At 35.7% G+C, this 16,176-nt stretch overlaps 2 protein-coding genes across 2 annotated transcripts; both read left to right on the top strand.

Moving 5' to 3' along the window:
* LOC133858695 (nudix hydrolase 17, mitochondrial-like) lies at positions 1-1,850 on the top strand. Its single transcript, XM_062294167.1, has 5 exons — positions 1-330; positions 671-776; positions 901-987; positions 1,209-1,337; positions 1,445-1,850. Exons 1-5 carry the CDS (start codon positions 257-259, stop codon positions 1,553-1,555), a joined length of 507 nt encoding a protein of 168 aa, XP_062150151.1. The 5' UTR covers positions 1-256; the 3' UTR covers positions 1,556-1,850.
* Positions 1,851-7,949: 6,099 nt separating this feature from the next.
* On the top strand, positions 7,950-16,109 carry LOC133858694 (uncharacterized). Its single transcript, XM_062294166.1, has 6 exons — positions 7,950-8,524; positions 14,109-14,226; positions 14,411-14,754; positions 14,845-14,976; positions 15,072-15,170; positions 15,300-16,109. Exons 1-6 carry the CDS (start codon positions 8,088-8,090, stop codon positions 15,811-15,813), a joined length of 1,644 nt encoding a protein of 547 aa, XP_062150150.1. The 5' UTR covers positions 7,950-8,087; the 3' UTR covers positions 15,814-16,109.
* The last annotated feature ends 67 nt before the right edge of the window (positions 16,110-16,176 follow it).

The following is a 16,176-nucleotide window of genomic DNA, read 5'->3' as shown; positions in this document are numbered from 1 at the left end:
ATCCATCAAAGCCAGAAGAACCTTTTTGCCTCCCTGTCTTCGCCTCAATTTCTCTATCTATCTATCTATATATATATATATATATCTATATATATGTATATCCAGATCAATTTTTGTGTCTAAATATATATTTGGAGCTCGGTCCCTGATTGGCATAACAAATCATACGCCTTTGGGTCTTGTTTGTTTCGGAACTAATTAGAAGATCCTTTCTCTTTTGGGTTTTTGTTTCGGATTCTCAGAAAATCTTTGGAAGATGGTTTGTTTGGTTTCTCGCACGGGAAGAGAGTTGCAAAGGTACAACAACTCGGGTTGCCGCCAAGTTGTCGGGTGAGTCGTCAATATTGATGATTATATTTATCAGAATTCAGAAGATGTTAATGTTAATTATTCATCAAAAAAAAAAAAAAGATGTTAATTAATGTTAATTGTATTTCTTTGTTAATTTCTTCTTAATTAATTCTCTCACACATCTGCCTCCGTCCCTTTTAAATTGAACTTATGGGTGCATGCATGCATGGATCCATGTTAAATTCTTCTTAAATTGTTTGGTTTTTGTGGTTTTCTGCTTTATTTTTCCTTTTCTTTACCTTTTTGCAAGGGATTTTTTTTTTTTTTTTTTTTTTCCTTTTCTGTTCCTCATGGAAATATTTGTTTTCTTTTGGCGCAGATGCATACCTTATAGATACAAAAGTGGCTGTGATGGGAACATGAGCAATGAATTGGAAGTCCTTGTGATCAGTTCACAGAAAGGCCAAGGATTGACGTTCCCCAAGGTACATACTATTCTAAATTATACCATTTTCAAGGAAAAGAAGAAAAAAAGAATCTTTTTTCTCAGCGGCCGACTATTCTTCTCATTCAATTAGATTATTCAGTAACACGTTGTTTTCTTATCAGGGTGGTTGGGAACTTGACGAATCAACAATGGAAGAAGCAGCTTCACGAGAGTCACTTGAAGAAGCCGGGGTTCTTGGCAACATCGAGGTAATTAGTGTCTCTTAACAATATTGTATTTATGACCCGCCGGGGTTAGCTCGAATGGTCGCTCGTTTGAGTTAATATTACAAAGATCGATTATTCGAGCCTTTCCAATTACCTAATACACGATTCTTGCGAACGGGATCGTATAATATTTGTGGTTTTAATTAGTACGTTCATATATATGATCATGTCATGATGTGATTTTTCTACGATGCATATGGCAGTGTGAATTGGGAAAATGGAGCTTCATGAGCAAACGCCATGGCACATGTTATGAAGGCTACATGTTCCCTTTATTAGTGAAGGAGCAACTTGATCCATGGCCGGAGAAGAATGTACGCCGGAGACTATGGGTATGCTTTTGCCGGCCGATCAATGATTTTTTGTTTTTCTTGCACATTAAGGTTAATTTCTCTGTGTCCTAATTATGATCTATGTTGGAAATCTGTGCTATATATAGATGGCAGCAGCCGAAGCCAGAGAAGTTTGTCAGCATTGGTGGATGAAGGAAGCCTTGGACATATTTGTTGAACGGCAGCAACAGAAGGCAGTTATTTCGCCTGTTTTCTGACTCTTGGACAACAACATTGAATTGTTTTGTACATAGATCGAACAGTCCTTGCAGCCACATATTAATTTGTCTTTTAATCTTCAAAAACCAGAACGTGGGACGGCTGATTAAGAACATATATAACTAGCTAGGCCGACAAGGGTTGTACGTACGTAGTTAAAACAAAGTGTTGATTACAATTACTTCTTCTTCTTCTTCTTCTTCTTCTTCTTTATTTCATTTTTTAACGAGCAAATCCTATACAAGATGTACATGTTCAAATTAACCTTTTGAACTACTATATGCTTTTGGCAAATTCTCTACTTTTTTTTTTTGTTAGAGTGCAGCTTTGGATGTGTCATCGATCACATCATACAAAGAGAGCAACTCAAGCTTATCCGATCCCAAGTCCCAACCTTGGACTTGAAAGCATTTTGCCCAAATATTTATGCTTTATTCATAGCGTCAAACCAGCGTTCTAATGGTCCTTAATTTCTTTGTTTTTCTTCACGTGCAACTTGGAAGCATTTTAAAATAATGGAGGGCGAGAATATGTTCCTGCGTAGCATAAAAGTAAAAAAGTGGTTGATATGTCCTTAACCAATATGCCTTCTTTCATTTAGCCATCTTATTCTGGCATAAATATTAGTGAGTAGTACTATTTTTGACACTCATCATTTATTACATTAATCTTAAAATATGAATATGTCAATCGATATGAAATAAGTATACGTAATAATTAATATATGTAAAGAGTAGCATTACTGATCAATATTCGTTGATTCTCCTGTCCAATTTCCCAAGCCAGGGGCTTAGGTTGGGATATTTGGTTTGCATGCCATCACATACTATAGCCCTAGCAAATTTGAACATAGTGGGTTGTTTTTTTTGTTTTGTTTTTTTTTTTTTTTTTATGTGAGTAATATGCTAAAACAATTTATGTAGTTTTCATTAAGATCGAGCATCGACCTGCTCAGCCAGTACTTAGCTTGCACTGATAGTTGAACAAAATGATGTCGGTGGCTTGTTTTTAACCGACTGACCAAAAGAGGTTGGTTATCGAACCAAATTGACCTCTTTTAGTCCGTTCATCCAATCAATATTGATTGGCTAGTCCAACAGAAGTGAATGGGATGGAGATCAATCTTCTATTTACATCGAGGGTAATCATCATTAGCTCTAGAATTTGAAGTGTGGAAATTATAAGGAGACTCTAGTAGCCTCCTAGGTGACGAAGAAGAGCTTTAATTTGTTAAATTGTGCATTGAACGTAGGCTATAAGACAACCGACGAATAATCCAACTTGTGGATTATCCGCTTGGAGTAAGATATATCGAATAACCCTCATTTCATATATATAATAAAGGGTTGGGAATAAGGTACATTGGATATACCGATACCCTAAGGTTTATGCTCAATTCGATATTGTTGGAATTATTGACAAATCCCATGTCGGGTCTTGTTTGAGTCATTGGGTTGGCCGGTTTAGGAGGCGGCGAATAGACTATGAGAAAAAGTGCGTGCAAGAAAAAGTTAGATATTATAGGTCGAGAATGAGAAGCTCAAACTCGGTATAATTTATGGAAATAAAAAAATGGAAACGATTTTTACATAACTTAAAGAAGGTTTTTCTAGTGAACCGAAAAAGCTTTAGGTTTAACCAAAATTTTCAATCGTACCAAACAATAAAAAAATAAGAAAAACAATTTTTAAAAAATGTTTTACACTAAAACAAACGAAACGAGCCTTAATTGAAATTGCACCGAATCTTTGAATCAGAAAGTATATATATATAAAGATGCAAACAGTGTTTAACGTGACGCACATGATACACGACCAGACACACAGAAAAAGTCTCTTATCATGTCGTTTCTTCCATCGCATGCATAGTGAACAGCCGGACTATGATGTTAATTATGACCCACATGGGAAGCTTGTCCTGCCCCAAGAGCTGGATTAGTATATATAAAAACTTTCTAGAATTTTGATTAAGAATGCCATTTTCGAGTACAGTTAGGAACTATTTTTTTACTTTATTTTTTTAAAAAAAATCTTTTTAAAATTTATGTAATTTTTAAAATTACCATTAAATTTAACTTAACCACAAATAAAATGATAATTTGAAAGGCACGTTAATTTAAAAGAAAGAAAAAAAAAAAAAGAAAAAAAAAAAGGAAGATGATCCCTAATATTACCTGTCATTCTCTTAAAAGTTGCCCACCGGAGGGTCATAATTTGGCTGCTACATCATCCACTTCAAAATAGTTTACTAATTTACCTTTATTTTATTTCCTGGCCTGTCATTGTTAGCTTTAAAATCTAGGATTCTAGCACATGAGGATATATATCATACTTTACAGTTTAAATACAGCACGTTTACTTGTTTTTTGTCATTTTTATCATTTTTCTTTCGATCTTATCATTTCAAACTGGAAAAATTGGGTTTCTTCTTTTCCTGCCTCATCTCCCTGTGGCTTTCCCCCACTAACCCCCACTAACTTAATTAAGTGATCATCTGCAATCTGCTTTGTATTCTTTAGCCTTGATTCATCTACAGAGATGACCAATAACTGAAATTTAAGTATAAGTATAAACTCAATTAGTGGCAAAGCCATATAATCGTTATTGGTAAAGTGTCTCATATCGCTATGATTATTTTATTTTATTTTTTTATTTTTTATTTTTTTTTTTCATTTAGGCATTTTATAAGTCATTGTGTCCCCTCTTCTTTCAAGACATTTTTTGAGAGTGTTAATGGGTCCATAGACTTTTCACATGGTATCAGAGCCACAGATTACTTGCGATGATAGGTCTTTTCCTTATGTTGTTGTGTACGTGTTTAGTCATTAGTTGCTACATGTGAGGGGGCGTATTAAAGTGTTACACATTATTAAGATTTCATTCACTTGGGTACCTTATAAGTCATAGTGTCCACTCATCTCTCAAGGCATCTTTTGAGAGTGTCAACGGGTCTATGGACTTTTCACAATTATTGTAGGGGCCGTCCAGTTATCAAGAAGAAGATGAGCTAAAGGGCGGCCAGTGTACGGAATTATCTTATAATACAAATAATAGAATATTCTGCCTATTTATGAAATAAAAAAAAAAAAGTACTTCAATTGGGATTCATGGATGCAATAATTGAAGGGAAAACCATAAAAAGAACTACTTAGTTTTGAAAGAGAAATACGTGGCTAACAAGTAACAAAAACAAAAAAGTCAATTAGAAAACTGTTTATTATAGAAAACTATTAATTAGGGATTGCTTCTGTTAGAATATTCTAGGGATACCATGATAACATCCATTGAATATTATGAAAATTATTCCTTATTCATTTTCATTCTTAGCTCACCATAATTGTTGTAAATTAATTAATTATATTGTTTCCTGATTTTGTACTTATGTGACACCCTCACCTTAGGGTGTACGTGGGCCGGGTGTGTCCAAAGTGTTGGGCTTTGTTGTGTGGTCCAACGATGTTGGGCCTAGTTAGTTTAAACAAAAATTGGATTAAAGCCTATAAAGGAAACAATAATAGATAATGAAATTTCTTAATTTAATGTTCTAGTCCATGGCGTATTTAATTTTAAGCCTAATGATACGCATAATTTAATAATTTAGTACATGATATATAGGAGAATAGGAATAAATTTTGGACTAATGAGATGAGTTCCATGCATCAACCATAGTCACATGATTTTAACCATTGTATTTCAAGACAAAAACCTATTATTAACCACCTAGATTTTGTAAAAAAGTGACTTTACACTATATTATTTATTGGATTTCAAGACAAGCATATACCAATCTTTAGCCGTTGGATTTTGGGCCAAGAATAGCCCCATAACCCTTTGGTTGAAAGACACGTCTATGGGTCAATAAAGTGCTACTTTTATGGGGTTTTGCACGTATTTTCTTTCTATAATGAACATGTACTCTCAATTTCTCACACCCATTTTCACACTCCATTAAGTGATTTTAATCCAATGCTGTAGTGGTTTGTCTTTAGGTATGCTATTGCAATTTTAATTTTTTTTTTTTTTTTTTTTTTTTTTTTTTTTTTTTTTTTTTTTTTTTTTTTTCTTTTGATATGTCCACGCAAGAGGGGGAGGAGAGATTCAAACAAGTGACCTCCGCTTCATGATGTGTGGTCTCCAGCCGATTGAGCTACCCCTTAGAGACGGTATACTATTGCAATTGTTTCTTTGTTGGGCTACATATTGAGTTATTGGAGTTTTCGAAGTTTATGAACCTTCTTGCGCCTCTAGGCTGCACTATTTGTGGTGCGCCTTACCAATCTGTCTTAATTGACAATCACTTTTCTTGGTCTTCGTACCAATAATATATAAGACCATGTCATTTATTTGATGCATTTCTTTTTAAATTTCTGTTTACCACTACTGATGAGGTTAATTCGGGGCTCTTTATTGGGTTGCTCAACTTTATGTTTTTATTTGTTGTAATTTTTTTGTTGATGTACTTAAAAAAAAATAATAAATAATAAAAAAAAAATACAGATTTCTTGTAAAAATGATGGCCAAGAGTCCATATTATGTTGAATGATGTGGAAGACATTCTTAAAATGAGTCATGAATGTGGACTTTATGGCCAAAAAAATGTCTAAAGGTTATTTTTATTTTCAAAGTGATTATAAACAATAGTCAATAGTCCTTTTGGTGTCGGTAAAACTACTTCTAAGTGACAAGTTGATTTCTCATAAATTGCATTAGGAATAAGCATTGAACCAATTTTAAGGGTTGTTGTCCAAAACATGTTAAAAGAGGCCATTTGATCCAAATTTTATTAAGTGAAAAGTCTTAAATATTGTAACGACACCAAAATTGACTAATTAAAATAATCAACTTAGAGTATTACTCATAATACATCCATACTAATTAACTGGTAATTAGTTGGAGTTACTACACCATTGCTAACTATCTGAGTAAAAGCGAAAAATGGAAAGAGAATAATATGAGACAATTCTAATATCTTTACATAAAACAATAACTAGCATCAATTTCCAACACAAAGCTTTCAAGAATAAATATCTATGAAGTAAATCACATCCAACTAATCTAATCAAACCTGACTAAATGGGTTATTTGGTTGGCATTCTCATACTAGCCCGCTCCAAAAGTCCATCAAAGTTGCTAACCTGCAAAATACCGAACTGTTCTACAATGAAAAGTAACTGCTTAAGTCCATGATTTAGTAAGTAAATTGCCATAAAATTGGTAATGCAATGAGCCTTAAGTATTGAATACGTATTCCATTAACTTCCAAAAAAATGAGTATTACATTTAAATGCAAAAGTCATGCTAACTTGGAAATTTATACATGATTATATATGGTTTAGTTGTAACTTTATTCATATAATCTATCCAAGATTTTAACTCATTTTCAGCAGGGTTGACAGTATCTCGAGGGGCTTGTAGGACAATACCAGTACCCCAATGTTTCCGCATACCAATATACCATCCATAAAAAACAATCCAACCGGATTTGACCCGAGTAATCCACACCACTAATAATGTTTGCTCATAGCGACCGCCAATTAAACATGATTGTTCCAAACAAACTATAAACCATTGGTACCTACCAAGGCGACACTTAACTGGACTAAACCATAGAATAGAGGAGAGAGGAGAGAGCAAATAAACGTCTTAAGAAATGCAGTGTTGTTGCCACAAAGCGAGTAAGATAAAGAGGTGGTGAGCGAGGAAGCCATTGCTACGTGGCTCTCATGAGGAGGAAGAAGGTTATCTCTCGTTAAAGGTTGTTAGCGTAACGATTTGTCTTCAAAATGGTTTTTCTAATATTTACAATTTTTATTTTTATTTTTTTTGGGCTAAAACATAGCCTCCTCCCGGTTAAAAAATGAGAATGAGGGTCTGTTTAGTTTTGTGATTTTAAAACGTGCAATTTAAAAATGTACAATTTGATAACGTAATTTTTAAAAACATAATTAAGTGATTGGTAAAATTATAATTTGGCATTTAAAAATATAGTTTAATTTTTAAAATCTTGCGTTTCTAAAAACACACCAGATACATTTTTAAATTTCATTTTTTAAAAAACACAATCTCAAACGATACAAGAGCCACTCCCGAGTGCCCCACCTCCGTCTATGCTATCCTAGTCTGGACCATACACTTACCTCATTTTACAAATAAGAAATAATGGTCGTACAATTCTTGACACAATTTTTATCCAACTTTACTTACGTAACAATTTATTTTTATTTTATTTTTTCAAAAAAATGACCTAACATTTTCTCCCACAATAATTTAATCTTTTTTTTTTTTTTGTAAAAAAAAAAATAAAAAAAAAAAATAAAATGCCACATAAACAAAATTAGACAAGAGTTGTAAAATGGTTTCATCTTAACAAACAACTCGCGGCCTCGGACACAACCTACAGTACTCCTACACTGCTAGTGCTGTTTTACCACCCAAAACTAAACCGTTAAAACCTCGGAACAATTGAGTTCCACACAAACGGTACGTACATCCGTGAGTTCCCCGCCAAAATCACATTCTCAATCTTAGTCCAATGCACAAACTCTTCCAAGTCAGTCATGGACGCCTCTATTCCCCCATTAGGAACCGCATCCGAGACTCCAGAATTCTCTCACCTAGTTTACTCTTTCACACTTCCACCAAAACCCCAGGTCTCAAATCCAAGTTAGATTTCATTGTAAACGAAGTTGAAGAGCTTCAGTATTCGCAACCCACAAAGAAAATAACCCAACCAGCACCAGAAACCGATGATTCCTCCGATGTGACCTGCCCTACGGTGGCTGAGAGAACGACGATTCAGATTTCGCACCCGTGGCCTGAGTGGGTGGACTTGATGGAATGCTTGTTGAAGAGAGGTTACATCGAAGGCGATGGATACCCATTTAGAAATAGCGAACTGGGTGCCAAGGGATCGAACCATATCCGGACCGCGTGCCTTAATTTCGCACGGGATCGGTATGACCTTATAAGGTAATGCGGGTTTAAGGCTAAAGTTTAAGAATTTGATTAATTTATGCTTTGTGAATTGTGTTTTCGTTTAGATTTAATTTGTCTATACTTGTTGGGGTTTTAGGCTTGGTTTATTTTTTGGGTTAAAGTATTGGTTTTTGAGAATTGTGTACTAGTTTTTTATCCGGGTCCAAGTCTGCATGCAACCTGTTTGATTTTGGAGTTATATGAGATACATGTTATTTAAGTTATGCTTTGCAAGCTCACTTTGTGGGCATAGTTATTGAATAGGTTATGATAATGTATTACTATTTAGAGAGCAATTATTACAAATTTACAAGTTTGTGCTTGATTGTCTTGTAATGAACAAATAGCTTCATAATTTGCTAATCTTAATTTGCGAGGGCCTGCTGGACTGAAGAAAGCCATAGAAATCGCTGCTTTTAGAAGTTAATGTGGTCTCACCAAAGTCCATCGCATTCACGATCCTTTTGGACTCATTGTAACGACCTAGAGAAAGCGCTAGTTACATCTGCTATCACCCCAACATGATTAGTTAATTTGGAGCTGCCTTAGAATCACTTATAAAGTCGAGTTTCACCTAGTAGGTAAGCAATGTGAGACTTAGCACCTATGACTGTATTTATAAATCACTTACTCTATGTGGGCTACTCATCTTCCCGATGTGGAACCGGAGTATTACAATTTCACCCCCTTAAATCATTGACTTCCCTGTCAGGGCCATATCATGCAATCTTCTAGTACCATATAGCATTACAACCTGACTCTGATACCATTTATAATGACCTAGGGAAAACGTTAGCCACATCTGCATTATCACCCTAAAAGCACTAGTCAATTTGAAGCTTCCCTAAAATCATTTATAAAGCCTTGTTTCACCTAGTAAGTAAACAATGTTAGACTTAGCACCCATGAGTATCTTTATAAACCACTCACTTAATGTGGCTACTCATCTTTCCAATGTGTAACCGAGATGTTACACTCATTGTAGTTAGAAAGGGCCTTAGAATACAGTTTTCATAGGTGTTTTTGGTTGCTGAGATGTTTTAGGCTTGAAATGTCTACATTACTAGCAACATAAGTGAGTATCTTGAGACCAAAAATTTTAATTGATGACTATGGAGGGAAAGCCCAGTAACACCATATTGGCATATATGTGGAGTGCTACCTATTACCTTGAGAAAATATGTTGATACGATCAGGGGAAAGGTGTCACTTTCGGCCTATAGAATGATGTAATGAATTAAGCATAATCATAGTACTCAGTGACAATTCAAAATAAGGCATTCTATATGAAGGATATTGAATGTGATCCGTGCTACGCTAATATACACTTCATTCTTCTCTAGGGTGTAAAGGAAGGATATTGAATGTCTCGAGGATTCAGTTTTGTCCTTGTATGGATGGGAGATAAAAATGAATCTAAAAGACACTCTTGCATATGTTTTTCAAGCCTATGAAGTATGATTAATTGAAACTGGGTTGCTGACTAAGCTGTTAAGAACTAAAAGATAGTCAGAAAGTAGATTTCTAGGAGCAAGATTATGATAGTTAAAGCGTATGAAATGTGGAAGCAAAATATGAGTGTTGAGCAATATGAAATATATATTGATATTTTATATAGACTATTATTTCTTGAAATTAAGGAGGAATTTAGACTCATTCTATTGGCTTCTTTTGGTTATTGGAAGAACAACAGCAAGGATACTGCTTAATGGCTTTTATTGGTTAGCAATTTTAGTTCTCCTTTAATCATCATTTTAGAGAATCTTCCTTTCCTTTCTAATTAATGAAATGGAAGGTAAAGGAAACATAGTTAAAGTAGGGGATCAGTTGTAAGTTCTAGGGATTTTAAGGAAAAAACATTGTTGGACAGATGAATAAAGGATTTTTCATATTTATGGGTACAAAAATACATAATAGACGATCCATTTTCGAGCATTTTGGTATATCAACTTGGCATGCCCCGTTCATCCACTCCCATTCTTTTCGCTATGGGTGAGTTTTCATTATCTTTGAGTAGGGTCTTATGGATATCCCCCTCCAAGGTGAGAATTTCACATGGTCTCACAATCGGAATTTGCCTTCATGGTCTAGAATCGAGAAGTTTCTCAACTCTCCTGAATGGGAGGATCATTTTCCCAATGTTGTCCAGAGCAAATTACCTAGAGTTCTCTCAATCATTTCCACATTCTTCTTGATTGTGGCAATTTTTAGAGGGGCAGAAGTTATTTTAAATTTGAGAACATGTGGCTAAAAACATATGGCTTTGTGGAAAAGGTGAGGCACTAGTGGTCTTCCTATTGCTTTCATGGCGGTCTTAGCTTTGTTTTGGCTGAAAAATTAAAAGCTTTGAAAGTTTAACTGAAAAACATGCAATGAATAGAGTTTGGTAATGTGGAGAAGAATAAAAAGGATCTTCTTGATGATTTAAATGGGATGGATTGAATTGAAGAATAAAGACTGCTTTCTAGTGAGGAAAAATTGAGGATGGATAAGGTTACAGTTAAGCTGGAGGAAGGCTATTCTTTTGGAGGAAGTGAGCTGGAGGCAGAAGTTGAGGGCATTGTAGTTAAGAGAGAGGGATAAAAATACCAAGTTCTTAATGGTGAACTCTAATAGAAAATGCAACATGAAAGAGAATTTGGCTATCAATGATGACATCTCTTCTAGTCTAGATGAGGTTAATGATCATATCGTCCAATTTTTCACGCAACTCTTTATAGAGAACGAAAAATTAGCGGCTAGATTTGGATGGTCTTACTTTCCACTCTATTAGTGAGGAGGAAGCAGTTTGGGTGGGGCGAGCTTTCGAGGAAAGGGAGGTATTCGAAGTGGTTAAAGAGTTGAATGGGGATAAGGTTCTTGATTCGGATGGTTTTACTATGGCTTTCTTCCAGTCTTGTTGGGATGCTATCAAAGATGTTATGAAGGTGTTTCTTGAGTTCCACGAGGGTGGCAAATTTGTTTAAATTTTGAATGCAACCTTCAGTTCCCTTTTTCCCAAGAAAGTGGGGGCTTTTAGAGATTAAAGACTTTTCGCCCAATCAGCTTGATTAGCAACATTTATAAGATTATTGCAAAAGATATTGGCTAATAGATTGAAAACTGTTTTAGAGCATATCATCTCGATGACTCAGAATGCTTTTATTAGAGGTCGTTAGATTTTAGATTCTGTTCTTATCACCAATGAATGCACAGATAGTTGTCTCAAATCGGGTGAGCTAGGAGTTTTATGTAAATTAGACTTGGAAAAATCTTATGGCAATGTTAGCTGGGACTTTTTGTTATACATATTAAGAAATGCGGTTTTGGGGAGAAATGACGGAGTTGGATTAAATACTGCATTTCCACTGTTCGGTTCTCTATTCTGATTAATAATACTCCTAGTGGCTTCTTCAATGTCTCTTGTGGTTTGAGACAGGGTGATCCTTTATCTCCCTCCTCTTTGTGATTGTTATGGAAGTTTTGAGTAGGATGATGGTCGCCGTTGTGACCGAGGTTTTTATTTCTGGTTTTTCGGTGGGGGCTAGGAATGAGGATACTTTATTTGTCTCTTATCTTCTTTTTGTAGACAATACCCTTATTTTCTGTGGAGTTACTCCGGATAATCTTTGGTATCTAATATGTGTTTTGCCTTGCTTTGAAGCCATTTCAAGGTTGAAGATTATTTCAGCTAAATCTGAATTGCTTCCTATTGGTTATTTGCTGAATCGAATGCCTTGGCTAGTATCCTAGGTTGTAGGGCTTCGTCTTTGCCCCTGAAATACTTGGGCCTCCCTCTAGGTGCTCCTTTAAAGGCTAAATTTATTTGGGATACAATTATTGAGAAGATGGAGAGAAGATTAGCGGTGTGGAAACAACGGGGCTGCTAATCATATAGAAAAATTACAGAATGATTTCTTGTGGGGTGGCTTGAATAAGGAGTCCAAGTTCCATCTTATTAATTGGAAGAAGGTTTGTCCCCATTAATCTTGGAGGTTTGGGGAATAAGAGTTTGCTCACATTCTATGAGGCTTTGTTGGGAAAGTTGCTTTGGAGATATGCTGTGAAGAGAGGCCTTTTGGTGATAGATTGTGGATAAAAAAAAATATGGAAGTTTGGTGGTTAGATGGTGCTCTAAAACTATCATCTAGCCTCATGGGGTGAGTTTATGGAAACATATTAGGAGAGGCTAGGATACCTTCTCTAGTTTTGTCACTATTGAGGTGGGTGATGGATCTTGGACCCAGGTTTGGGACGACACTTGGTGTGGGGATCATCCTCTGAAGGACTCGTTTCTGGAGATTTTTTGCATTGTAAGGGATAAGGATGCTCTCATGGCTGATCACATGTTTGCTCACAATGACAAGGTGATTTGAGACATGAGCATTGTCAGACTGGTGCATGATTGGGACAGCATCTTTAGGAAAAAAGGGTGGGGAAACTACGGATCGCCTCCTTCTTCACTGTGATATTGCGAGAGACTTGTGGAATTTGGTCCTTATGATGTTTGGAGTAGAATGGGTTATGGCGAGGGGGGTGGTGGAGCTCTTGATGTGTTGGAAAAGAAGGTTTAGTTGGAAGGATCTTAATGTTGTTTGGAATGTAATCCCCTCTTATGCATTTGCAAAGAAATGAATGATCAAAGTTTCGTGGATTGTGAGAAGACGACCTCGGATTTACAGCTTTGCTTCCTTAAATCCATTTTCGAGTGGATCTCCGTTAACGTCATTTTTTATGCCCCTAACTCTGTAAATTTTTGTACTGTTTTTCCTTCTTGATCTTGTTGGGTGTTTTCTCTTGTATACCTAATGTATGTTCGGGTTGCACCCCTTGCGGTTTTAATAAATTTGATTTACTTATATATATTAAAAAAAAAAAAAAAAACCATGTCTTCAGTTTTTTTTATATATATATATATATATAAAAGAAAAAAAAAAAGCGCATGTCGTTTCTATTATCTATTTGATGGAAAATACTAACGGAAGTCTCAATTTACAAATATTCAAAGCACATGCTCAATTTCATTAAATTGAAAACTAGGGTCTTAATGTAAAAAAGTAGGAAAGCATGAGGGTGTCGTGACATTATTTCCCTTAATATTATTTTCTGTAGGACACGACATCACAAAAGTTCCTATGCTAAAAGGAACAGGTTATTATTTGTTGGGGGGGGGGGGGGGGGGGGGGGGGGAAGCTAATAGCAGGAGACTCTTTTTCGTACCTGGTATAAACAGAAACAAACTATTATTGAAGCCTTATTCCTTTTATTTTAAGATAGGTACAGGGGTCCTATCTGGAAAATCAGATAGCTTGAAATAAGTATTCAAGATCATATGAACCTAGACTCGAGAAAAATTCTGTGTATGTGCGATATTTAAGGTGAAAATTTCATATCTGCTGAATTTCCCATTTCTAGACTCTCACATGGGTCTTCTACTGGCCATATTCGAAACATCTGTAAAAGCAAAAGTTGCCAAAGAAAAAAGAAAGAAAAGAAACTAGTATGTAGAAGTGAACAGCCTATTTCTTGCCTTTTTGCAGGTGGGATGTTCATTTACTGATTCCTATCCTAAATGTGTTCTAAATGCCTGTGTTGTCAGGTTCTTGTCAAGGAAAGATATCCATGTCATTGCAGGATCTGGATGCCCAAGCATAGATAGGAAAGTTGTCAACTCAGGAAAGCGATTGAGGGCGCATGTTGGTATTGATGAGGGAAATGTATGTCCTCAGCTGTTCCCAGTATTTACCTCTAAGTTGATTAATTTGATAAAATCAATATTGTTTTTTACTTTCTTTTTTATTTTTTTTAATTTTTTTAATTTTATAATCTTTTGAGCTATTCAATATATCGGAATCTAACTTATGCTTATCTGAGATCTAATATGAAAGGAAATTTTAGTAGGTTTGCAGCTCTTGCAATTTAAGGGGAGAGTGCGACAGGGCGTATGTGAAGCCACGTCAAGAAGAAGGTGGGCGGACTGTGGATGTCATGCGTATCTTGTTAACATATGGGCTTGATCCAATCACTGGTACATTGGAGAACAAACCATTATTAAACAAATTGGTTAAAGAATCAGTGAAAAGGCTGCTGAAAGAAATGGTTGAGTGTAGCTCCAAGCAACTTGACTCCAATCTCCAAAAGGCTAAGCCCTTGAAAAGGGTTGCATCAGCACAAGACCATTCCAGTCCACCAGAAAAAGGCCATATAAATGTCCCAATGAAGCCAGGGGACTGGCTTTGTCCCAAGTAATTTGACTGCTGGTCTTGTAGTGATTTTAAAATATTAGATCTTGCTATGTTTTAATTAGTGAGTTACCCTTTTTTTTTTCCTTGTAGGTGCAACTTTCTCAATTTTGCCAAAAATGTCAAGTGCTTGCGGTGTGATGGTTTATTCCAAGAAAGACTACGGCAACTATGTGAGGATCAAAATCATCTTCCATTAAAGAAGGGGGATTGGATATGCGACAAGTAATGGCTTTAGTCGCATGTTGCTTTTCAGATCATTTGAACTTTGCACTACTAGTTACGGTTCTGTTTCTAATGGAGACTTGGAATTTTAACAGATGCAATTTCTTAAATTTTGCAAAGAATACAAGATGCTTGCAATGCAAGGAGAAGCCTCCAAAGAGGCAACTTAATCCAGGGGAGTGGGAATGCGACTCGTAAGTTCTCTTCCTAATCCAATCTTATTTTTTTTTTTTCGTTCTTTGAACTCAATTCTACACTTTGAAATAATTCCTGTTTGCTCTTTAAATTGTTTTGAATTTGGTAAGCGATCTGTGTTTGTATAGGTGTAACTACATCAACTTCAGAAAAAACATGGTGTGCTTGAAATGCGACTACAGACGACAAAAAGCATCAAATACTTCAGATGCCTCCGCTCAACCTCGACATGAAAATGGAGGCTACCATAACATGAGGGAAGTGACTGATATTAATGACGAGCCATCTGTTGGACAGAATAGAAAAAGTCGATATAAAGATTCAAATATGTGGAGATTTGTGGAGGATAGTGATGATTATGCTCGCTCAAGCTCATGGGATGAAGATTCTGGATTTTTAGATTTCCCCATTGCTAGGGGGAAGTCTGATTTGTCTCAAAATGAACAAAGGAGAGAAAGATGGAAGTTGGAGATGCAAGAGAGGAGCAAAGGCACCATAAGGACAAGGCCAGAAGATGATGAATTCAGGTATGCACATTTTCCAAGGACGCGGGATTTCCCTGAATCTGATGATGACGAAATGGCCGACTGGTTTGGGCATGGAAACACCGAAACAAAAATGCATGTTCAAGCACCTGATTAATTGCAAGATTGGTTGAAGTTAAAAGCATTGCCATGGGAAGCACATGCATCCCAACTTGATTCAAAATAGCATTGCTCACTCGGAAATAGTTGAAGGTGGTTTACAGGAAATCCAAGTTCTTTCCACTCATATTGGTTAAGTGATTAAATTTATCGTTCATATTATTAAATGTTTGAGACAATAATGACACATCAGATAAATTATCGTATCAAGGTTTTTGAATCTTGTTACAAGCAAGTAGGTCTATCTGCCCAATGAGCTTTAGCTCAAATGGTAACTTTCTCTTTCTATAGCAAGTTGGAGGGTGAGGTCCTACCGGGTGCACGTGGAACTTACCAATAAAAAAAAAAAAAAAAGGATAAA

Source organism: Alnus glutinosa, chromosome 1 (assembly GCF_958979055.1).
Source record: "Alnus glutinosa chromosome 1, dhAlnGlut1.1, whole genome shotgun sequence".
NCBI classification, from domain to species: Eukaryota; Viridiplantae; Streptophyta; class Magnoliopsida; order Fagales; family Betulaceae; genus Alnus; species Alnus glutinosa.
This window is presented reverse-complemented; position numbering and strand designations above follow the sequence as displayed.